Source organism: Quercus robur, chromosome 10 (genome assembly GCF_932294415.1).
Source record: "Quercus robur chromosome 10, dhQueRobu3.1, whole genome shotgun sequence".
Lineage (NCBI taxonomy): Eukaryota > Viridiplantae > Streptophyta > Magnoliopsida > Fagales > Fagaceae > Quercus > Quercus robur.
Window position 1 is genome coordinate 30,157,450 of NC_065543.1, and position 24,088 is coordinate 30,181,537.

Sequence of the window (24,088 nt, forward strand, 5' to 3'; positions counted from 1 at the left end):
AGAGACTCGATTTCTAGGTGGACACTGACGTTGAAAAAATACCACATCAGAACTGATACAAGCATACAAATCGAGCCTCAAAGACTCGATTTATAGTCCCAAAATCGAGTCTTTGAGACTCGAGATGCTAGTAAGTTATAATGTTTGTAAACGGAGCCTACTAACTATATACTTACGATTTTAGGGCCAGTTGGCCATTTTGGCCCATTTTTTCTATAAATAAGACCCTCTCTACCGACGAAGAGCACTGCTATAAAGAGAGAGAGAGAGAGAGAGAGAGAGAGAGAGAGAGAGAGAGTTTGTCTGTGTTTGTGAGGGTTAATGCGGCAGCGAGGAAGTGCACACAACCGCCGATCAAGGAGCTTTACCAGATCTCGCGTTGCCATTGAGGTTTCTTAGTACCTTACCTATATCGTCTCCTCTTTTTTCCTCGTACCAGTTTTTGTCATTTTGTCTTCTACATTTCGCTCACAATGGCTGCTAGTACTCAAAGGTAAATACTCCATTTCATTTTCATTTTTTTTTTAAATAACGAAATTATTGTCAAGAGCCTTGTATCTCAATTATTTGGCGTGTCTTGTGATGTTTTCTTAAGGAGAGGAGCGAGAGGTGCAAAAAACCTATTGGATCGAGCACTCCACGGATCTTTCCGTTGAGGCTATGATGCTCGATTCCAAAGCCTTTGAGCTTGACAAAGAAGAGCGTCCTGAAGTAATTATAATTGCTCTCTCTCTCTCATTATATGCATTTTAGATCCCACATTTTGGGGTTGGCTTATATATCTTTTCTGTTCGATCACATGTAATCTTTTTTTTTTTTTTTTTCCATCCGGGTTCAATTTACCACGTCCCTATTACCTAACGGGTAAATTATAAATTATGAACAAAACATGTGACACTAAACATAAACATTGGCGGGGTTTATTGATAAAAATTTAAACAGAGTCATAATTATTAAGGCGGTGTTTATAAGGAGAGCTTGGGTAATGTTGTTTTTTTAATAAAGAATGTGAAAAAATGTACAATATTATTTAAAATGATCAAAAATAGGTATAAAATAAACTACTAAACGGACGCCGAAGGTTTCTAGAGTTAAATTTAAGATACTTGCAAGGTATTCAGATACGAATCTTTGATTGTGACACGTTTTGTGAGACCATTGACAGTATTTTTATGCCTCAGGCCTCAGCTGTACCTTTTTGACAAACTTCTTCTAAAAGCTATTAGCCAATCCGTCCATCGTTCACGGTTGATTTTCAAAAGTAAGGATTTGACAACTGTGACCAAGAAATCTACAGTTCTTGTGACCTATTTTTATTATAAAAAAAAGAAAAAAGAAAAAAGAAACCTAAAGTGTTATTGAATTGAGTAATGCTAAACCAAAAAAAAAACACCCAACTTTACACTCACAAGCTGGGCTCCACTGCAATACAATTGTAAGAGGGACTGAAAAATTTGGTACATATTTTCAGTGGCGGTAGCATATTTCTATATTGGATTTCATATTATATATTTGACAAACTTTCATTGTCTCTTCGCAGTCTCCATCTCTAGACTGTGAAAATTAATCTTTACTAGTTAATTATCATGTGAGGTCAATTCACTAATGTCAATTTGAGAACACAGATCAAGGTTAATTGATTTTTTTTTTCCCTTAAAAAGCTATATATATATTATTATTGTTATTGTTTTTTCTTGAGAAAGCCAAACATATCTATAAAAGCCAAAAAGTATGGATTGAAACTAAACAAAACTCAATGCTTTGAGTGAATAGATGGGATGTATATCTCCTTATTGTTATTTATGTGGAATTTAAATAAGAAACAATGGATAATTTCTGGATTGATTCGAAGTAATTCGGCCTCCTTAAAAGATAAGTTTGGATGATAAATTTTCTGATGACTTTTATTCCAATAGCTGTTGAATTTATACAAGTAGATGGTAATGTTCCAAAGCATAAAATCAGGACCACTAACACAATCGTGATCCTTTTAAACTCCAACTTCTACAAAATAGAACTAAATAACAATAGACTCCAACTCCTAAAAACTAGAACAAGATAATAACTTCAAATACCAACTATCTTAGCACAAATCAAGGAAACACCATAGCTACCAATCTTCAAAGATCCCACCTGCCCTGCAACAACTTGTGCACGTAACAATAGACCATTGTCCAATTGGGAGATCCAAGTTGTGCCTATTGCTTTGATTTGGGTGTGCAAACTTGTATACACCTTAATACTATTTTCAAGTTCATACCTAGTTCTGATTTTGCTAAAGCAAATAATCTTGTATTATTCCATGGCTTCATATGAAACTAATGAACGAACCACATTGTAAAAAAAAATTTATAATGCTAAGTTATTACAGGGAGGAATCCTATGGGATAGCCCCAAGATGCTAACAAGAGGTTTTGTACCCAAAATTTCATGTATATTATGGGATCTTATGATCCACTTAGCCAACTATTGGGATTAAGTGAATTTCTTCTAATAACTCTAATGACTGTTAATGTTTGACAGACGGTTTGGTAGGCATATTTTCTTTCAAACACACACACACACCAAAGTCATTAGGATTTAAATTAGGTAATAATCCTCTCTTTCTCATTTGATATATATATATATATATATATATATATTTTTTTTTTTTAATGTGGCTTAGTCTTAAATGCCATAAATAAAAAGGAGAAAATGCCAAAACACTCTTGAACTTTGGGGTAGTGGTTATTGGTGGTATTTATGAATTTTTTTTGGGGTAGGCATTAAGAAACTTAAATTATACAAGATCTAATAAAAAGAGAACTTGAAAAAAAAATGCAATTACATTAAGTTTAAAATTTCCATTCTTCTAACAAAATGAATAAGAAAAAAGTGACTTATGAAAGATAAAGTGAGAATTGAAAATGTTGAGATGAGAGTAATAAAGTGAGAGAGAATATGAAGTGATGAGAGAGAGAGAGAGAGAGAGAGAGGGAGAGCAACAAATGATACATGTTGCGACTACAAGCCGATTTCCGATGAGAGTATAGTTGTTGCAATTGCAAAGTTAAAGATAGTAGAGCTACTGGCACTCCCTAGGAGAACTCACGGCCACAATATCTCTCTTGGTACCAATTTTTAGGAAAAATGAAAATAAGGATTCGATTAGTGGAATTGATTGAATGAGTTGTGAATCTAAATTATTACAAGTTTTTGTTTTTTTTTTTGAAGGTTTTTTTTTTTGTTGTTGAATATTTTGTTCATTTATTGTTGTTTGGCCTAATATTGTTATTATTTGGACTAATTTTTATTGTTGTTATTTGGGGTTTTTTTTTTTTGGTTTAAGGGATTAAGAATTATGTTTAGGGGTCAAACTTATTAACTTTTGAACCTAAAAAAGCTACCATCAGTGGCCATTACACCTCCTAAACTTTTATTTTAGCCAATTAACTCCTTAAATTTTACACAAGTAGCAAAGAGAGGCATCAGTTAAACATCCATTTAAAGTGACGTTAGTCATTCACTTGACATTAAATTTTAACACTCTATTTTTTTTTGAAGTAAAATATTTTCAGGTGTTTGGTATGATAAGTAAAATATTTTCAAGCAAACCACCAAAAACGATGGCTCAACACTGAAGCCATTGGTGCCGAAGGTCTGACAACCAAACCTCTAGAATTGATTTGTCAAAGTGGTGGCTCCGATGACTAAACTGCCAACGATCACCGTAGGAGCCACATCTTCAATGACCAGACCGCCAACGCCAGTAGACAAAAACGACGTCTTCGGATACTGACTTACTGGTGATGCATATCCTAGCACTAGTCGCGGAGCAAAGACACAGGCCTTTGGACCGCCATCACTGGTAGCTAGAGCAGTGTCTCCCACCATCGGATGGGTACTTAGCGACCATATGGGAGAGGGGAAGCCACTGTGTGTTTTTGAAAAATGTTTTACCAAATTTTCAAAAGTAAAACATTTTACAACTTCTTATAAAAGGATTTTATGATCAACAAAAAATATTTTACAAATTTGACTGTATTTTACCTGCAAATAAACACTTGAAGATGGGAAAACAGTTTCCATAAAATATTTTACTTCAAAACAAATAGAGCGTAAATAAAAATTTTACCCAATTGCCCCTGTGGGGTCCAACAATTTGTGGCCCTGTCCCATTTTTACATTGGGGCCCAAGGCCCGAGCCGAGGAAGGTTATAACCGAGGATAGGTAATAAAAGTCCAAATAGTCTTGAGACACAGCCGAGGATGATTCTGTCCTCGGCATATCCGAGGTCCCCCTGGAAGGAAGGGCAAAAACGGTATAGGAACAGTTTGGGAAAAAATCTAAAATATCTATGTCAATAGAGAAGGGTACGCTGGATAGTATAACGACCAAGGACAAAGGGAAAGCTGCACTTACTGCCATTCAATACTCTGCACCTGACAGAGCCATACTCTTCAGCTTTTACAACCACCCTCAACCACTCTGGGTATGGGCTGATGGGACAAGTATCAGTCTTGGAAAGTCGAACCCACACGTGGACGTTGGATAAGGGATACAGGCTAGTATAAAAGGAAAAGTAAGCAATCCAGAGAGAGTGGCTGGGAAAAATGGCCAAAAATCAGAGCCTCCCAGCCCGCCTCTAGGAGAAAGACTCTTAGAGCGAACACGATTTAATTATGTATGAACACCACGGAAAACCACTGTCTTGTGACCAAGGCCTAGCTTTTCAAACCCACGCTCTACAAATGATATTGTTTGGGCCCTCTTTACGTACGAACCCAATATTATCTTGGGATCGTTACGAATCGAGTCCTTACAATTGGCGCCGTCTGTGGGAAAGACTTGTGTCTTGGCACAGGTGGTGGGTTGAGATAATCACTCACATCATTTCCAACAGCCGGGTGTAGTGTTCTAGCGTAAAGTCCCACTAGGGGCTACGTTTCTTCACTAGGGGCTGCGCTTCGTAGCGTCAGCAGCGCGGATGGTTCTAGGGGCTTGGCCGAGGGGCTAGTCCCCCTAAACCAAGGTCCCACGCCATAGTCGAACTTAAATATCAAGTTTTGGACAGAACCAAGGTATTGCATGGTCCTCGGACTCAAACCTATGGGGAAACCAACAACTTAAATATCAAGTTTTGGACAGAACCAAGATATTGCATGATCCTCGGACTCAAACCTATGGGGAAACCAACTACTTAAATATCAAGTTTTGGACAGAACCAATGTATTGCATGGTCCTCGAACTCAAACCTATGGGGAAACCAACTACTTAAATATCAAGTTTTGGACAGAACCTAGGTATTGCATGGTCCTCAGACTCAAACCTATGGGGAAACCAACTACTTAAATATCAAGTTTTGGACAGAACCAAGGTATTGCATGGTCCTCGGACTCAAACCTATGGGGAAACCAACTACTTAAATATCAAGTTTTAGACAGAACCAAGGTATTGCATGGTCCTCGGACTCAAACTTATGGGGAAACCAACTACTTAAATATCAAGTTTTGGACAGAACCAAGGTATTGCATGATCCTCGGACTCAAACCTATGGAGAAGTCAGCTACTTAAGAAGAGTTCTAAGTCACTCAGTCCTCGGACCAAATACCAGAAAATGTTAAGGTTATGAAAGTTATTAGGAAGATGGCGAAACGCCTTATTCCTCAGCGACCTACAGGGGCTGTACATTTTGGGTTATATATCCTCGGATGATTACTTCCTACATGGCATCGAGCATTCAGCCATTGCCTCGTTCAAGTTTGGGGTATACAACCCATTTTCAAGTCGGCATCGAGCATTCAGCCATCACCTCGTTCAAGTTTGGGGTATACAACCCATTTTCAGGTCGGCATCGAGCATTCAGCCATCACCTCGTTCAAGTTTGGGGTATACAACCCATTTTCAGGTCGGTCTTATTTTACACGATACCTCTAATAAGTTCATAATGATATCTTTTTTCTTGGTAAGGGATTTCGACCCTAAGTATCGTTTTCTCAGGTCGGCGTTATTATGCCAGCCAGTTCTAATAAGCTCATCATAATATCTTTTCCTTTTTCTTCTTAGTAAGGGTTTCAGCCCTAGGTATCATTTGTTCAAATCGGCATTATTATGTCGGATAGTTTCAATAAGCACAGAGCAAGGTCTTTTTATTAATTGGGATTTTTGGCCCTAAGCATCGTTCAGAGTATAAAAATAAAAAAGAAGTCACAGGGTAGTACGTTCATTCACGGCATAACCATTTCAAAAAAGAAGAGATAGAGTATACGAAATAAAGCAATGATGACTTTTATTAATATAAGGAGGTATTACAGCGTACAATGAAGGGCTTAGACAAGCCTATGTAGGAAACGAATTACAAAAACAACAAAAAACAAAACAAACAAACAGCCAGAAGTCTTTTTAAGCTCTGCTCCCAAGTCTTTCCAAGTTCTGCCCCAGTAGCACCCATATTGAGAGGAGGACCTTCCTTGGTAGAAGAGGAAGAAGGAAAAGTACCAGGATGGATCTGGTGATGGGAAAGAAGAAGAAGAGGAGGCAAAAAGAGGCACCAGTGAAGGAAGAGAGGAAGAAGCAGGGATACTTGGTCCCTGCGTCAGTCCTGACTCCTAACATGCTGGTGCCATGTTAGCTGTGCTCATAAGAGAGCGGCTGGTACTGATAATGGGTGACCCCAGCTCAGCCACACCAAAAGTTTGACGCGACGAGCCCCTGCTTCGGATTTTGGCTGAAGGAAGGATGAGAAGTATCTTGAGTCTCTGCCATCCCTGCCCTGACCGGGCCATTTTAAGTTTCAGAAGAACATGGCATTTCTGGGAAGGGTATGGTCCCTTCATTCCCGCTCCTATCTCAAACGTATCACAATTCAAAGTGCAAACTAGCGGATAAAGGAAACTCTGGGGGAAGCTAAGGGTTTCAGACTTTAAAAGGATTAAAAGGTCTTTGTGTAAGAGAAGGAACCTCTTGCCTTTCTTCTTATATGAAGGGCAAAATGGGAGGCATTCAATCTATCCAAATTTCTAAGAAAATCTGTAAACGAGAATATACCCACTCCACTTCCCCACGCCGTCAATAACCGTCGAAATTAAATGGTCTTGTAAAGGGAAGTCATTAAAGGCGCGTTTTGGATAATGAAACGGCAGGAGCGCAGCGTGAATGAACTCAGAGGAATGTCTCATAGCCCGGTGTGTTTCCTGGATAGATGAAGAGGCATCCACATTAATGAAGGGCAGAGCTAAACGAGCCGTAATAAAGGCTTGGCATTACCAAAACCCTCCTTTCCGACCAAGAGGTCGGACAGCAGGGTTTTGAGGGGCTATTGTGGGGTCCAACAATTTGTGGCCCTGGCCCATTTTTACATTGGGGCCCAAGGCCCGAGCCGAGGAAGGTTATAGCCGAGGATAGGTAATAAAAGTCCAAATAGTCTTGAAACACAGCCGAGGATGATTCTGTCCTCGGCATATCCGAGGTCTCCCTGAAAGGAAGGGCAAAAACGGTATAGGAACAGTTTGGGAAAAAATCTAAAATATCTATGTCAATAGAGAATGGTACGCTGGATAGTATAACGACCAAGGACAAAGGGAAAGCTGCACTTACTGCCATTCAATACTCTGCACCTGACAGAGCCATACTCTTCAGCTTTTACAACCACCCCCAACCACTCTAGGTATGGGTTGATGGGACAAGTATCAGTCCTGGAAAGTCGAACCCACACGTGGACGTTGGATAAGGGATACAGGCTAGTATAAAAGGAAAAGTAAGCAATCCAGAGAGAGTGGCTGGGAAAAATGGCCAAAAACCAGAGCCTCCCAACCCGCCTCCAGGAGAAAGACTCCTAGAGCGAACACGATTTAATTATGTATGAACACCACGGAAAACCACTGTCTTATGACCAAGGCTTAGCCTTTCAAACCCACGCTCTACAAATGATATTGTTTGGGCCCTCTTTACGTACGAGCCCAATATTATCTTGGAATCGTTACGAATTGAGTCCTTACAGCCCCGATTGAAAAAGAGGGAGAAATTGAAAGGATAGAGAGGATATCTCAATTGAGAGGCGACATCACCAGAGTTCGGGCTCCTAGCCAATCTAGGCTTTGGAGTCACCTATTGCGTCTTTCATGGTCTTGCTATTCTATAGTTACCATTGGTTGAACCCACTGTTGATGTAGGCTTTTTGTTCTCTAGCTCTCTTTCTTTCATATTTTCGTCTATTTTCTTGGCAATCAAACAATCCTTTGATTTCATGTTTCTTTTATTTTCTCAACCAACAAAAACAAGCTTTTGGCCTCAAACAAACAATTAGGCTTTTGATTAACCTTGATGATGAATTGGACAACAAAAAGAAGAAGATTAGTATCTAATGACTAATTAGATTGTATTGCTTTCTTAATGAAATTTGTTTGTTTCAATTTGTCTCCGTTTATTTATTTATTTATTATTAAAGTTCGTAGTGATTGTTATTATGATTTCATTAGATTGATTTTATTTGCATTTGGGATTTGTGTTTTGGGTTTATTATTTTGAAAATGGATCTCATATTTGTGGTTAGGTCCTCAGAAGTTAATTGGAACGTATTGGATGAAAAGTTGGATAATACCTGTGCTTGATCTTTTTTTTTTTTTTTTTTTTTTTGACGGAAAAGATAGAAGTATATTAAGAAAGGAAAATAAAGTGCACAATGGGCCCAGCCCTACAAAGGAGCATCCACATGTGCTCAGCTACGTGCTATGCTTCTAGCCAAGCGTTGATACTTGTCCAATAACGAGACTGCTCCCTTAAGAATAGCATGCGGCGGAGTTTGAGTCGCTTCAAATTGGATCTTGTTTCATGCATTCCAAATTGACCATGCCACCATTGCCCACGTCTCGAGATCCTTCCTACTCAATTTCTCCACCAAGGCCCGGGCTAAGCTGAGGAAATTATGAGTTAGGAATCACACTTTTGAAGCTTTCCCCGAACAAGTGCCCAGACATTTCGTGCTAAGGGGCATCGCCAAAGGATGTGGATAATAGTATTGGGAAGTTTGGTTATTTTAGAAGTTTCATGGGTATTTTGCTCATTTTTAGAGATTTTGTGGATATTTTGGTCATTTTAGTAGTTTTTGATTATGTTTGGTGATTTTAGTGATATCGGGAGTATTTTGATAATTTTAGAGGTTTTATGGGTATTTTGCTTATTTTAGAGATTTTGGTGATATTTTGCTCATTTTAGTGGAGATAATTTTGGATATCTAAGAGTATATTGGTAATTTTGGAAGTGTACGGGTATTTGGGTCATTTTGGGTATTTAAGGATATTTTAGTAATTTTGAAAGTTAAGAGGGTAATGGGTTGGGTGAGTAATGAGTAATTAATTTATATATAAACGAGTTATAAATAGATAAATGGGTAATGAGACACCTAATTTATTTATGACCAAATCCACCCATTTGTCACCCTTAATTACAACCTAGTAAAGTGTGCACAGCTTCCTCCAAAAGTTAACCTACAAAACTAGGAGGACTAAAACCCATATCAGAAAAACAATATACAAAAAATTTTAGGAGACGAATTGGTTAAATACACGAGCATCATTGTGAACTTCCCTAAGAACCCAATTAAAAGGACACATCTTACACAATTACATGATCTGCTCCAAATTTGATGTCCTCAATGCCAGTCTTAGAATCATTGAAGAGTTTGAGAAGAGGCGCCCCGCCTCCCCCACCAAACAAACACACACACACACAGATCAATGATGTATCATCATGCAAATTAAATATAAACCCAAGATGGTACCCAAAAAAAAGTGTATTTTTCTTGTTGGCACTTGGCACAGATCTAAAGAGATTAAAAAATAAAAAAAAGGACAGAAAAATATGGCCCAAATAGTGGAGAGTAGAGACTAAGTGGGTTAGTCCAGATGGGAATTGCATGGAAAGGGTCCATTGATAAAAACAAAAATAGAGAAAAAAAACAGATTCATTTGGATTCCCTATAAAAAAAAAAAGAGAAAACGTCAAACGTGTGACTGTGAGTGAGGGCATTTGTTCTATAAATTAAACCCCTCTCTACCAACGAAGAGCACCATTAAAAAGAGATAGTAACAGAGAGAGAGAGTTTGTATGTGTTTGTGTTTGTGAGGGTTAATGCGGCAGCGAGGAAGAGCACACAACCGCCGATCGAGGAGCTTTACCAGATCTCGCGTTGCCATTGAGGGTTCATAGTACCTTACCTTACCTATATTGTCTCCTCTTTTTTTCTCGTTCCAGTTTTTGTCATTTTGTCTTCTACATTTCGCTCACAATGGCTGCTAGAATTCAAGGTAAATACTCCATTTCATATATATATATATATATATATATTTTTTTTTTTTGGAATTATTGTGAAGAGGCTCGTAGCTCAATTGTTTGGCGTGTCTGGTGATGTTTTCTTAAGGAGAGGAGCGAGAGGTGCAGAAGAACTTTTGGATCGAGCATTCTGCCGATCTTACCGTTGAGGCTATGATGCTCGATTCCAAAGCCTCTGATCTTGACAAAGAGGAGCGTCCTGAAGTAATTATAATTGCTCTCTCTCTCTCTCTCTCTCATTATATGCATTTTAGACCCCACATTCTGGAGTTTATTGATAAAAATTTAAACAGAGTCATAATTATTAAATGTTTCTAGATTTAAATTTACAGATACTTTATTTGAGAGAGTGATATGTGCAAGGTATTCAGATACTTGTGAATTTAAGTGATCGATCTGGCAAACAGCTAGTTAAAACACATGTACCAAACGAGCCCACGAATATTTGATTGTGACACGTTTTGTGTGACCATTGACTGATATTTTTAAGCCTCAGCTGGACTTTTTTGACGAATTTCTTCTAAAAGCCATTAGCCAATCCCGTCCATCATTCACGGTTGATTTTCAAAGTAAAGATTTGACAACTATGATGACCAAGAAATCTACAGTTCTTGTGACTTATTTTTATTAAAAAAAGAAAAAAGAAATCTAAAGTGTTATTGAATTGAGTAATGATAAACCAAAAAAAAAAACACCCAACTTTACACTCACAAGCTGGGCTCCACTGCAAGAGGGACTGAAATATTTGGTACATATTTTCAGCGTCGGTAGCATATTTCTATATTGGATTTCATATTGTATATTTGACAAACTTTCATTGTCTCTTTGCAGTCTCCATCTCTAGACTGTGAAAATTAATCTTTACTAGTTAGTTATCAAGTGAGGTCAATTCACTAATGTCAATTTGAGAACACAGATCAAGGTTAATTGGTATTTTTTATTTTTCCTTAAAAAGCTATATATTATTATTATTATTATTATTATTATTATTTTTTGAGAAATCCAAACGTATATATAAAAGCCAAAAAGTATGGATTGAAACTAAACTAAACTCAATGCTTTGAGTGAATAGACCATTGTCCAATTGGGTAGATCCAAGTTGTGCCTGTTGCTTTGATCTGGGTGTGCAAGCTTGTATACACCTTGATACTATTTTCAAGTTCATACCTAGTTGCAAATAATCTTGTATTATTCCATGGCTTCATATGAAACTAATGAACCAACAACATTCTAAAAAAAAATTATAATGCCAATTTTGTTATAGTTCAGATGGTGCTTGTTAATATGTTCAATGTTGATCACTTGGGCCAAAAATACTCATCCCACACCCCCTCTCAAAAAAAGAAAAAAAAGAAGAAAGATGTCAATGTTGAGTATCCAGAACTTAATTAACTGGATTACAAACAGGTGCTTTCACTACTCCCACCATATGAAGGAAAATCTGTTTTGGAACTTGGAGCGGGTATCGGCCGTTTTACTGGTGAATTAGCTAAGAAGGCTGGCCAGCTTATTGCTTTGGACTTCATTGACAGTGTGATAAAGAAGGTAGCTGCAGTTCCTCACCTTGCTGAAGAAAAAAAATGTGTGTTTTTTTTAATAGAACTAATCTGACTATTCTTTTTCCAATCTTATTCTTGCAGAATGAAAGCACCAATGGACACTACAAGAATGTCAAGTTTATGTGTGCAGATGTGACATCCCCGGACCTGAAAATTTCTGATGAATCACTGGACTTTATATTCTCCAATTGGCTACTTATGTATCTTTCAGATAAAGAGGTAAATCATATTGGGTTTACTGCCTGCTTCAATAAAGACTTGGTGTTTTTTGAGTTTAGTAGAGTGAAGTATATTAGTTTTGAACCTGTTGCTGATGGTACAAACTAAAAAGAATGATCTTGTGCATATTGCTTAGTGGTTACAAGTACTTAAAGATTGAAAACTTGGATGTTGGTGCCATGTCACAGTTTTGCAACTAAAATTATACCAATCTATATATGAAAAAAAAAACTACCTAAACATGAATTCTTCAAGCATGGGTTGGGTTGGGTCATTTTTGGAGGATTTTTCTCTATTTTATGATTCCCATTACCTCCGTGCCTCTCATGGGTGTCCGATGTGACAGTTTGGGAGCTTCCTCCTTCATGGTGTGGCTGAGATTTATTGAGTCTGGTGAATAACTCAGTAATGTTTTCCATGAGTTGTTGGGTAGTGATAAGAGAATTGACAGTTTGCTCTAATTGCTCCACCCTCTGGTCCAAGCCTAGTTTCTGATGCCATCTTGGCATGTGTGATAGGGGGTCCCTTCCCTATTTCTGTGATGTAAGTGGAAACAGAAGTTATATACAAGAAATTGAAAATTACTGAACTGCATCAAGGGAGTCCAGCCTCCAGTTTCTCATACATGGTCTTACTTTAGAGTGAAAGGGTGAACTTGTTCCAACTTCTTAATGATTGAACAGAAAACATGTTAGATTTGTTCTTCATTCTTTGTTAGGGCTTTTGGGTTCTTGGGAACTGCAAGTTAATCATCCTCTTTTCTGACTGTATCTGTATGCCTTTTTCTTTACGTGTATCTCAGGTGGAGGATTTGGCAGAAAGAATGGTCAAGTGGTTGAGGGTTGGTGGGTTTATTTTCTTTAGAGAGTCTTGTTTCCATCAATCTGGAGACAGCAAGCGAAAGTACAACCCAACCCACTATCGGGAGCCCAGATTTTATACAAAGGTTTGCCTTCTTGTCAATTTCTTTACTTGACACTTGCATGGACCTGCTCAATTTTGTTGATCAAATGTGTAATGAGAGACTATAATCAAAGATATTTTAATTAATGCTCTTCTTTTGGAATGTAAATGACAAGAAAACAGATGAACATTTTCACATTGGACTAGGCTCAAATGTTAGACTTGAACTTTTAGTGGAGTTAAGTCAGCCACATTGGGAGTTTGATTTGACTGCATTCAAATTTGAAATCAGGCCCTGTCATAATAGTTCTTGTTTTTTAGATAATAGTTCTTGTTTTAGAGAAAGTACAGAAGATGGTTTTAAATTAATCATCTATCCATAGTTTCTTTTAAAGTTATGCTTTGTTTAAAGATATGTGGTAATATAAATTTATTCAACAAAATCCATAATCAAGTTCTTTTAGGTATTTTTCTTTTCATGCATCTATATATATAGAGAGTTATAGACACATGCATACATGCATAAATACAGATATGTATTTATATATGTATGTATGTATGTATGTATGTATTGTCTTTGTCTATATATAAGTTTTTCATCTGCATGGTTTTCATGTGCTAAAAAATATGAGCAGGACAGGGTTGACCTGTCAAGACATGCTGTCTATAAAGCAAAAAGTTTCTTTTTGCAAGGATCTGTTTCTGATTATATTTGCTGCAGATCTTTAAAGAGTGCCATGTACTTGATGGTTCTGGAAATTCCTTTGAACTCTCTTTTGTTGGCTGCAAATGCATTGGAGCTTATGTGCGAAACAAAAAGAATCAGAACCAGGTAATATGATGGGTTTTATGTGAATCTCATTCTTTTTTTTTTTTTACATTGAATATCTGACAAGATATGCCTTAATGTTTCTGAAATGCAGATTTGCTGGATATGGCAAAAAGTCAGGTCTGAGGATGATAGGGGGTTCCAGCGTTTCTTAGACAATGTTCAGTATAAATCTAGTGGCATATTACGTTATGAGCGTGTCTTTGGACAAGGTTTTGTGAGCACAGGAGGGATAGGTATGCCTTACTAACCATGTGTTCTGTATGCATTACTGACCACCTGTTTGTTCTCTCTCTCTCTCTTTTCCCACATTTAGGGTGTAGTAGTGAAGATAAAAGGAGAAAATAAAAATAAAAATAAAAATCATGCTCAAAATTGATGGAGTTACTGATGGTTCTATACAAATCTGTCATAGGATTGACTATTTTAATTTTTTAATAGCAGAATACTGAGTATTTGAGTTAGATATTACTTAGTCCCACTAATGGCAACATCTGTTCACCATTGCATCTCATTAAACTTTTTGGTTGTTATAGAAAAACCTTCAATATGCTGCATAGATATTGGATTACTTTCTCTGTTGACTTTGTTTTGACATCTTGAAGAAGGCTTTTGTCATCGAGGCCATATGAATCACATTCTCTATAAGCAATGCAGAGGCAAACAGCATTCTGTGTTATTACTTAGAACTTCAACATCTTTTTGTTTTGGTTTGTTTAACATAATAACATATTAGTATTATGACAATTTGTATTATAAATATATTTTTTGGGAAGATGACGTGCCCTTGTATGTTGACTCACTAATTTGACAAAACCTACGATTAATAAAACATTTCTACTTTACTATTGAAAATGTGAGGACATTATCTTAGGTAGCTTAAATAAAATTTCACACAATGACATATCTCTTTGCCTTTTTCTTTTATTGTTTTGTATACTTTTGCCAACTTCACTATCTGCATTGTTCAGAATTTGGAACAGTTATTATTATTATTATTCAGGGGGAATTGAACTTTTCATACATTTTTTTGATAAGTCTATGGCTCCAAGGGGAGATTTGAACTAGTGACCTGCACTTCATGAGATGTGGTCCCTGTTGATTGTGCCACCCCTTGGGTAATTGAACGTATATATGTGTGACTGTGTGTGTGTGTATGTGTATGTGTATGTATCAACATCTAACACACTTTGGAACTTTACAAATAATGAATATTTTAGGTATTAAACATTTAACCTTAAAACCTAAAAGATAATTAGAAAATCAGAAAAACTATATGTTGTACTTGACAATTTTTCTGAATTCATTTTTTCCTTATCAAGAAAGATGGAGAGAAGGTTCATAACTAAAATGTAAATTTAAATCTTTGAAATTATGTTTAAGTGAACTCGTGTCTTTGAACAGATACAACTAAAGAATTTGTGCAAAAGTTGGAACTTAAGCCTGGCCAGAAGGTCCTAGATGTTGGATGTGGCATTGGGGGAGGTGACTTTTATATGGCTGAGAACTTTAATGTGGATGTTGTTGGGATTGATCTCTCCATAAATATGGTTTCTTTTGCTCTTGAACGTGCTATTGGACTGAACTGCTCAGTTGAATTTGAAGTTGCTGATTGCACTAAGAAAACATATCCTGAGAATTCATTTGATGTGATATACAGCCGAGACACCATTTTGCACATTCAAGTAAGGCGCTTATTCTTCCTTCTTTTTAAAATTTTTTTAAAATTTTTTTTTTTTTTTTTGGTTTTTGGAGGGGGGTTCCTGTTACTTGGACAGTTATAAGCATTGTTTATTTATATATTATTATTTATTTTATTTCTTATTTTTAATGGATAATGTGGAACAATTATATACACACTTTCTGAAATTTGAATGTTTGTTGGCTAATTTTCAGGACAAACCTGCATTATTCAGATCCTTCTACAAGTGGTTGAAGCCTGGAGGTAAAGTTCTTATCAGTGATTACTGCAAGAATGCTGGAACGCCATCTCTGGAATTTGCTGAATATATTAAGCAAAGAGGATATGATCTCCATGATGTTAAATCATATGGCCAGGTATGTTGCATTTAAAAATCTGTCTCATTTCACGCCTTGCAAGAATTTATTCATGGCCTTTTCTCTTTATTTCCTTGACATAGTGGGCTCTTGTTTTAACCGTGGTGCAGATGCTTCGTGATGCTGGTTTTACTGATGTCATTGCAGAGGATCGTACTGAGCAGGTTTGTGTAGATCTGTGCTTTTGTATGTGTTGAAAATAAACTAGGTTGAGCCTACTGATCTAAGACAACTGTTGTGCTTCAGTTTATTCAAGTTCTGCAGCGGGAATTGAATGCTGTTGAGAAGGACAAGGATGCATTCATTGAGGACTTTTCTGAGGTGCATTTTCCTCTTTAAAATCTACCCTTCATCTTTGGTTGATCTTTCCTTTACTGTTTGTATTAATTCTTTTCTTTTGTTTCTCTTGATAATCTGCAGGAAGACTACAATGACATAGTTGGTGGATGGAAAGCAAAGCTGACTAGGACTTCATCTGGCGAGCAGAGATGGGGCCTGTTCATTGCCAGTAAAAACTGATTCTGTTTCAGATCATTTTCCCTGGCTGTTGTAGCTTTTAATATATGTATTTTCAACAATCTTTGGTGTTGATTGTGTGCTTTTAGCTGATGGTTGATGACCATCCTATATTTGCTGCATTCTCATCTCACCTAAACTTTATCTTTGAATAATGAGATAGAGAATAGCTAATGAACTTTTGTATAAAAGAACAAGCAGTTGGAACTAGGAAGTTTATCTTTGCTTCGTTTAATGATATCAGTGGTTTGTTATTGGAAATAAAATTGTAACTTGGGTATCTGGAAAAAATCAATATTATGATTGAGTGTGCGTTTGGCATGGATGAAATTTGCCAACTTATTTTATTATTCAGTTTATTTTTGCTACTATTCATAAGTCTCATTGCACCTTTTAGTACTATTCATGAGTCCCACCGTACTATTTCACAAAATTTTTACCTTTATCTACAGTACTTTCAACAAAAAATTTTCAGTTTCAGCAAAATAAACGGATCCCAAACAGACCTTGAGTTTGTTGTCACTTGGGAGTTTGATTGAAAAGCACATTTTAGTTGGATTGCTTAATCACAAACCTTGTCCAAATTTTATTAATACTAGTTCGTAAATTCATGCATATGTATGAATGTATATACTTAAAAGATATACGTTAGGATGCATATAATAATTCTTACATATATAATTTAAATATTATTGATAGTCATTCTTATATATATTTTTTAATTATTTAAAAAGTCTTGTAAGAATATTATTAGGTAGAAAATGTAAATTGTTCATTTTTTTAATTTTTTTTATATTCATTAATTCTAGATTCTTTGGTTTTTGTACGTAATAATTCACTTGAATGAATATTTATGATGTGGTTTCATATTTGACTCCAAAATTAAGAAATTAAATTCTCTTTAAAAATAAATAATTCAAGATACATGACTTCAATATATATATATATATATATATATATATATTAAAGGTAGTCACTAATCAGGTAGGACTACTGTGAAAACCAATTTGATCATTTGAGTAACTGAAGATGAGGGAACATTTTCCGTTTGAGTTGAAGCATTTTTGGGAAGGAGGACATGTTCATTTCCACTAGAAAGTGTTCAACACTTAAAAAAAGGTTCCAAAAACATCTTGAAGCAGCTTCGTTCAGACTTATCCATGCATGTCAAACGCCTTTACTACTCTCTGTAGCAGCCTTATCCAGCAGACGCTTTAGCTCAACCAGACCCTTACCTCTTCAACCACTTGTCACCATAAACCAGGCCCCCACTATTTCATGCATAATCGGATAGAACTCATTGTAAATTGTAGCTACGTTATTTTGGTCATTTACTCAGAATGGAGATCATACTTGTAAGTCTGGATATCGTTTTCTCTGTAAACATTCGGATCTTCAGCTACAACCCTCCCCAGCTGCTACGGACCAGTCCTTGTGGAAAGGTATATGGTCTTTGAACAACTCCAAATAAAGTCAAGAATTTACTTTGGAGAGCTTGCCAAGATGTTATCCCCACCAAAACCAACTTGGTCCGTAGAACAATCATCACTGATCCACTGTGCGAAAGATGCTCACAAGCCCCAGAGGATGCTCTTCATGGCCTTTGGACTCGCTCTCATTTGGATGCAGTGTGGAATGCTCTGCGAAACTGGAATTTTAGAAACGGCCACATTTTCTCAAGCTTCAAAGAGGTAGTTCAGTTTATCCTCGACTCTAACAACAATTTAGAAATCTTTGCAATGCAGGTTTGGGCGACATGGAATCACAGGAACCAATCTTGGAATTCAAGACCCTGCTGCCCCATTAATCAGCTCTCTCAACTGGCTAAAACAAGGTATGATGAGTTCGTCGAGCTTACACCTAGCAGGCCAAGTCCCCAACACTGCCCAAGGACCCTTTGGCAAGCTCCTCCTCCAAACTTGTTCAAGATTAACTACAATGGGGCTGTTTTCCAGGAATTCCATAAATCTGGAATTGGTGTAGTAATCCAAGATTCACATGGCTTAGTCATAGCTTCCATGTCCCAAGTAATCCCCCAGCTCTTTACTGCTATTGAAGTTGAAGCTGCAGCTGCTGCGAGAGCATTGGAATTTGCTTTGGAGCTTGGAGTGACTCAAGCTGTTCTTTAAGGTGATTCTTTGGTTGTGTTTCAAGCTCTGACAGATGAACCTCTTCCTCGGGCTGGTTTTGGCTCCTTCATCAGAGACGCAAAATGTTTTTCTAATTCTTTTCTTTGGTTAAACTTTTCTCATACTAAGAGGGAGGGCAATATGGTAGCGCATAATCTGGACACTTATTTTTGGGCTCTGCCTTAGCCTTAGCCTTTCAAAGAGGATATTTTTTTTCCTAACCATGCTATGGCTGCGCCATCACGAGAACAAACATAATAGATTACTATTTACTAACTACAAAAAACCTTTATATGTACACCTTTAGATTTATGCTTCTTCCAGAGATTTATCTAAAAAAACAAACATTAGAGATCACTAGAAGGGATCACTACAACAAATCTATTACGTCCTTCTTGGTCCTGACAACAACTGGTGAAGTAGAGAGAGCACTTTGCACTTTTTGCTTTTCTGGAACTAGTAGAAGATTGCCTTTCTGATTAGCCTCTTCAACCTCAATAGGTTTATTGATTGGTAAAGATCCAAACATCTGTACCATTAAGCTTCCCCCTACCATAAAATGTAGCCTAGTGAGTTTGGTACACTTTTTTGTTTTTTGAAAATGAGTTTGGAACACTAGCCTTATGTCAGTTCTGATTTTCATTTTGCTTGTCTTTTTTCATAATCTAAAAGTTGCCTTTTTGTTTTAGAGAAAGGAGGGGAAGGGGAGTGTTTTAGCATTATGGTTATATTGATATGAAAAGTAAACATAATAAATGAGAAAATTGTCACTCCCCAGGATTAAAAAAGAAAAAGAAAAAAAGAAAAAGAAATTCTTGTAGTTGGAAAAAGGAAAAACAACCATTGGATGTTGAATAAGAATGTAATATTAAGTGCAAACAAATGGTAAGGGGTTAACACACAAAAAAGTAGTGTATGGAACATCCAGGGATTGAATTGAAACTTTTATTTGTTCATGTTTAATTTTTCTCTTGACTTTGAAAAGAGAATGAATGAAAATGCAAAATGGTGAAGAAGCAATACATCCAGCAATACTAAAATATGAAAAAGAAGAGAATGACCGGTTATAAATGCTGAAAAGATTTGCTAGACTTATATCACTCTGATGCTTCCTTAAGGTTATAAGTGCTTAAATACAATTCTTCTAACACAATCATGGAAAACAGGAAAATGAGGAAAGTTAGATATTCTGCTGAGAAGCATGGTGAATAGGGCGATAGAACATTCAAAATTAAAAATTCAAGTCTAAAGATAGCTGCAATTTGCATCTAAAACACAAATGCCTGATAATGGTTTTATCTTTTTAAACCAAATGATAAAAAGAAGATAAAAGGGATTGTTACTTCTTAATGTTATTTCTTACCTAGCACAAGAGCAGCGCCAATCCATCCACTCATACCCCACCTTTCACCAAGGAGAAACCATGCAAAACCTGCACCCCAGAGTGGCTCCAGTCCATAAATTATTGCTGTTTCTGTTGCTGAAACATCACGCATGGCTGCCATCTATAGAAACAAAAACAAGCTGCGGTAATCTGTACTAAAAAAAGAACTAAATACATGCCAAAAACAATGCAAAAGAACAAGAAGCACTTTCACTTTTCACAGCCAAAAAGGACCAAATTTGAAGGAGGATTGACTGGAGTTAACAATAGAATTTTTCTTAGAAACTACATCTCTGGCACGAATGATATGCTTGACATTACTGATGAGGTGATTTCTTGAAGATACATGTAAGACATGATTTTTTGGGAAAATTTTAAAACTTAATTAAAACTTCACATAATCTATTTCTACTTCTCAATTGGAATGCCCAAGAAATTAACAGCCCAAGTTACCTCAAGCCCTACTATCAGAAAAAGGGGCCAGGAAAACAAAGCAATTGACTGTTGAAGTCACAGCATCCATATAAATTGTCGAAATAACTAATTGTCGAAATAACTACTTAATACTGAACTTACTTGCCATGCCCGGATTCATGATCATATAGAAAATACAAATAAAGCACAAGTAACTTAAAAGACATGGAAGACACACAGTTCCATTAGGAGTCATATGCACACTCAGTCCTAAATTAATTTGTAAAGCAGGTAGTGCAAGAGCTAAGGAATGATACCTCCTAATGGAAGACATACAGTTCCATTAGGAGTCATATGCTCACTTGGTCCTAAATTAGTTTGTAAAGCAGGCAGTGCAAGAGCTAAGGAACAATACCTCCACCCATAAGCATAATCCGGTAGAGAATATGCCAGTATATAGAGCAGGCATCCATGGAAATGCGACAATCCAATCCCATAGTTTTGTCCATGTCCATGTTGATTGGTCAAAGCCATTAACACCATCAAACCATCCTCCAATTAAAACCCAGATTGTGGATAACAGAGCAACAACACACACCTACACGAAACCATAGAATTTTTTCATATGCATAAATTGAAAATCTGCATCATCAAAAGAGGCATGTATAAGTGCATTTGAGGAGGAAGTACATTCAGGACAAGGAAACAAACCTCATATCCAAGAAGTGGTAGGAAGTTCTCTTTCTTTGTGCTTCTTGATATATGTTCAGTTCGAAGCATGTGAATTCCAAAAAATATTGCACTTAAAAAGTTCAAAAGATCTCCAACCTGAAAATATTGGGACTTTACGAAATTAAGATAAAATTATCGCATAGCAAACAATCTGGTGCAAATCATTGTTTGATTTTTTTGGCGTAAGATGATTCTTCTTTTAATGGTATCAAAAGTTACAATACAATCAACAAGATATTCTGATAAGGAATTATGCAGTTCTTACACTTGGAGGAGATCCACTACATTCCAGCATAGCAACCCCAAGAGCAGACATGAGAACTCCAAACCAGGTACGGGCAGGAATATAGGCTCCTAATATGCCATCAAGCAAAGGAACCACTATAACCTGTTCAAATTAGCAGGAAATTGTTAAAACTTTACTGTTCTGCTTCTTTCTGAGATTAATTTTTTCACTTGACAAACCAGGAGTCTCAGTCATGTTAGATAGGAAACGTCTTATTGTGATGGTAAAACAAAGCAATGCATGGAGATTTGATTGAGAAAAGCTATTTTAAATATATATCCCCCCCCCAACAAAAAAAATTCTTTTGGAGAACTTATTGGCAACGAAGTATCAAATCTTCTGTGCCATCACTGAGAATCATGGAAATTTTCTGAAAACAAGTCATGAAATCTAATTTTTCTTTGTGATAATTGCATATCTAAGGATTACAGGGGAAAAGAAATGTGCAAGGAGTTTGAGCTTACCGTAAACAATGAAATGAATGATGCACGCCCAGCATCAGCTGTAAGTAGACCAATTGCCTCAATAAGGTACCCTAAACTAACCCACAATCCCAGCTCCATCCCTGCATTGCGGGTTTTAATATCATCTCGAGCGCGAAAGACAAATGGCAAAAATGGGATGGCTGAGACAACAAATCGCACTGCAGAGAAGGTCGCTGGGTCCATACTCATTTCAACACCTTTCACAATCGGAATGTCACTTGCTGCAGTTTGAAACCAACATAATCCTTAATGAGTCATGATATAAATTTAGGATGTTTGAAACATGAAGTTATTGATTTACCAAGAAGTGAAAATATGAGTCCTTAATTATGTCACCCACTACCAAAAATAGCAAATAGTATTCTTGATAAAGGCATTTAAGTTGATCTTTTGGGAATAATTTAGTGACTGATACTTCAAACTTTCTGTTGTCTAAGTAATACTAATTGTTCTGTCCAAACCCTGTGAGGTCCTCACACAGTTTGCACTAAGGTGTTAATATGTGATTGAGTGCACATTATTGCTTGGCTTTCCTCTAGATAGTCAATTGTGATCCTTACAGCAAGAACCCCAAGTGCAAATGAATTTGTGCAAGAACAATTACATATGATAGGAGGCAATTGTCTACATAAAATAAAATCAACAATCTACATAAATTTTGTCTTCAAAAACCAATATTTTAAAACATGAAAGCAATTTAAAGCCAAAGAAAGAGAGAGAGAGGGGGGGGGGGGGATAATAATTGGTAGAGCAGATTAATAACAAGATTAGGTGTTATGTTTTCAATAAAAGAGAACGATCATACCACAAAATTTAAGACTTAACCACCAAATGAAGTTATTTATCACATTTTCTTTAGAACAGATATGATCTTCAAATGCACTAATCAATTTACTGGCAGCAAATATACTAATTTGGAAATCTCTTAGCAGATGATTATTATTATTTTTTTAAATTACTTTTTTTTTACCAGAAACATACCGTACAAAACATGTAGCTCAAGACATTGACATCCATTACTGAGCTTTTAAGTTAGGAAGCACAAATATAGGTACGGTAGGATAAGGCCACACTAGCAATTTCTAAAAATTATAACATGACATGACAAGTATGGCACTCTAAACGAAGTGTCTGTACTTCCTAACTTTTAAGGTTGCTATGTTAGCATACTCTTACAATCACCAAAACTGCATTAAGCTTCATCCCAGCATAGATACAAAGATTACCCACTATTGAATTTTCATAGGATGTGACATTACTTTCCTCTTTAATTTTACCAAAACTATATGAATGATCATAAATACAAATCAAATTACGTAAAGAAAAGATGATAAATTACCCATACTCCTAATAAGAAATCATGAATTTAATCACTTAACCAAATTCTAACACTTTCCTTACATGTAGGTCCAAAGTCCCCTTAGCACAATAGTTCAATTTTTAACTTTTTAAATAGGAGGTAGTAGTGTGAACTCATGTTCAAACTTGAACTAACTAATAAATTATCAATTGTTTGAAAAGGTAATGGAAGCGGTGAAATTAATAACTTAACCAATTTTCTAACAAAAGATACACACTGCTGATTAAATTATGTATGAATATGAAGAAGGAAATAGAAGTTGAATACCATAGACGACAGTAATGACGTTGAGCAAGATAATACTCCTCATCTTCTTGGAAGAAAACCAAAATTTTCGCCACAAAGGCCGCTTCTTTGCAATCACTTTCAATCCCCTGTTCAAAGAATTGTGAGCCTTAGCTTTGTTTATCTTCTGCTCAAATATATTGGAACCATCAGTATGTACAATAGAGAAAGTGACATCATGGGTCCTTTCATTCTCTGGAGATTTCTGGTTTCTTATATATCTGGGAGTAGCTGCATAATAATAAGTTGAACAAGAACAAGAGGATGTTGAAGAAGAAGAAGAAGAAGATTGTGTTAGTGATGAGGAGGAGTCAGACGAGTAAGCAGTGAAACGAAGTGGTTTGGTGGAGAAGGAGGAGTTACTGTTATTGAAGTAGCATGAGATTTTGGAAGCAGGGTAGTCATATGTTGTTTTTGTTTTCCATATTGTTGTTGATGAGGAGCAAGCCATGATCACAATAGTAATGGGCATTGGGCAGAGAGACCTGGCACTCAAAAGACTGGGAGTGGAATTTGGGACTAAGGATGGAAGTGTAAGAAGACAAATAGGGAGTCCACAACGTGTGGCGCATGGGATTTTCGTTGAACCTGTGGTTCGATCAATATTGTCTTTTCATTTT

General features: G+C 36.5%; 2 protein-coding genes across 3 annotated transcripts; one reads left to right on the forward strand and one right to left on the reverse strand.

Annotated features, from left to right (window-relative positions):
- The first annotated feature begins 654 nt into the window (after positions 1–654).
- LOC126702418 (phosphoethanolamine N-methyltransferase 1) lies at positions 655–16,723 on the forward strand. 2 transcript variants are annotated; one of them, XM_050401115.1, is made up of 12 exons: positions 10,050–10,284; positions 10,398–10,513; positions 11,717–11,854; positions 11,950–12,087; positions 12,890–13,033; positions 13,712–13,822; positions 13,914–14,055; positions 15,224–15,504; positions 15,716–15,877; positions 15,988–16,041; positions 16,124–16,198; positions 16,298–16,723. In XM_050401115.1, the coding sequence occupies exons 1-12, from the start codon at positions 10,266–10,268 to the stop codon at positions 16,394–16,396; spliced, it is 1,479 nt and encodes a 492-aa protein (XP_050257072.1). In that variant the 5' UTR covers positions 10,050–10,265; the 3' UTR covers positions 16,397–16,723. The 2 variants fall into 2 exon arrangements, with proteins under 2 accessions (XP_050257073.1, XP_050257072.1); XM_050401116.1 differs by lacking the exons at positions 10,050–10,284; positions 10,398–10,513 and adding an exon at positions 655–711.
- Positions 16,724–17,384: 661 nt separating this feature from the next.
- On the reverse strand, positions 17,385–24,055 carry LOC126702419 (uncharacterized). Its single transcript, XM_050401117.1, has 7 exons — positions 23,451–24,055; positions 21,803–22,044; positions 21,318–21,440; positions 21,032–21,148; positions 20,736–20,918; positions 19,886–20,027; positions 17,385–19,071 (listed from the first exon to the last, which is right to left on the reverse strand). The coding sequence occupies exons 1-7, from the start codon at positions 23,938–23,940 to the stop codon at positions 18,893–18,895; spliced, it is 1,476 nt and encodes a 491-aa protein (XP_050257074.1). The 5' UTR covers positions 23,941–24,055; the 3' UTR covers positions 17,385–18,892.
- Between the last annotated feature and the right edge of the window lie 33 nt (positions 24,056–24,088).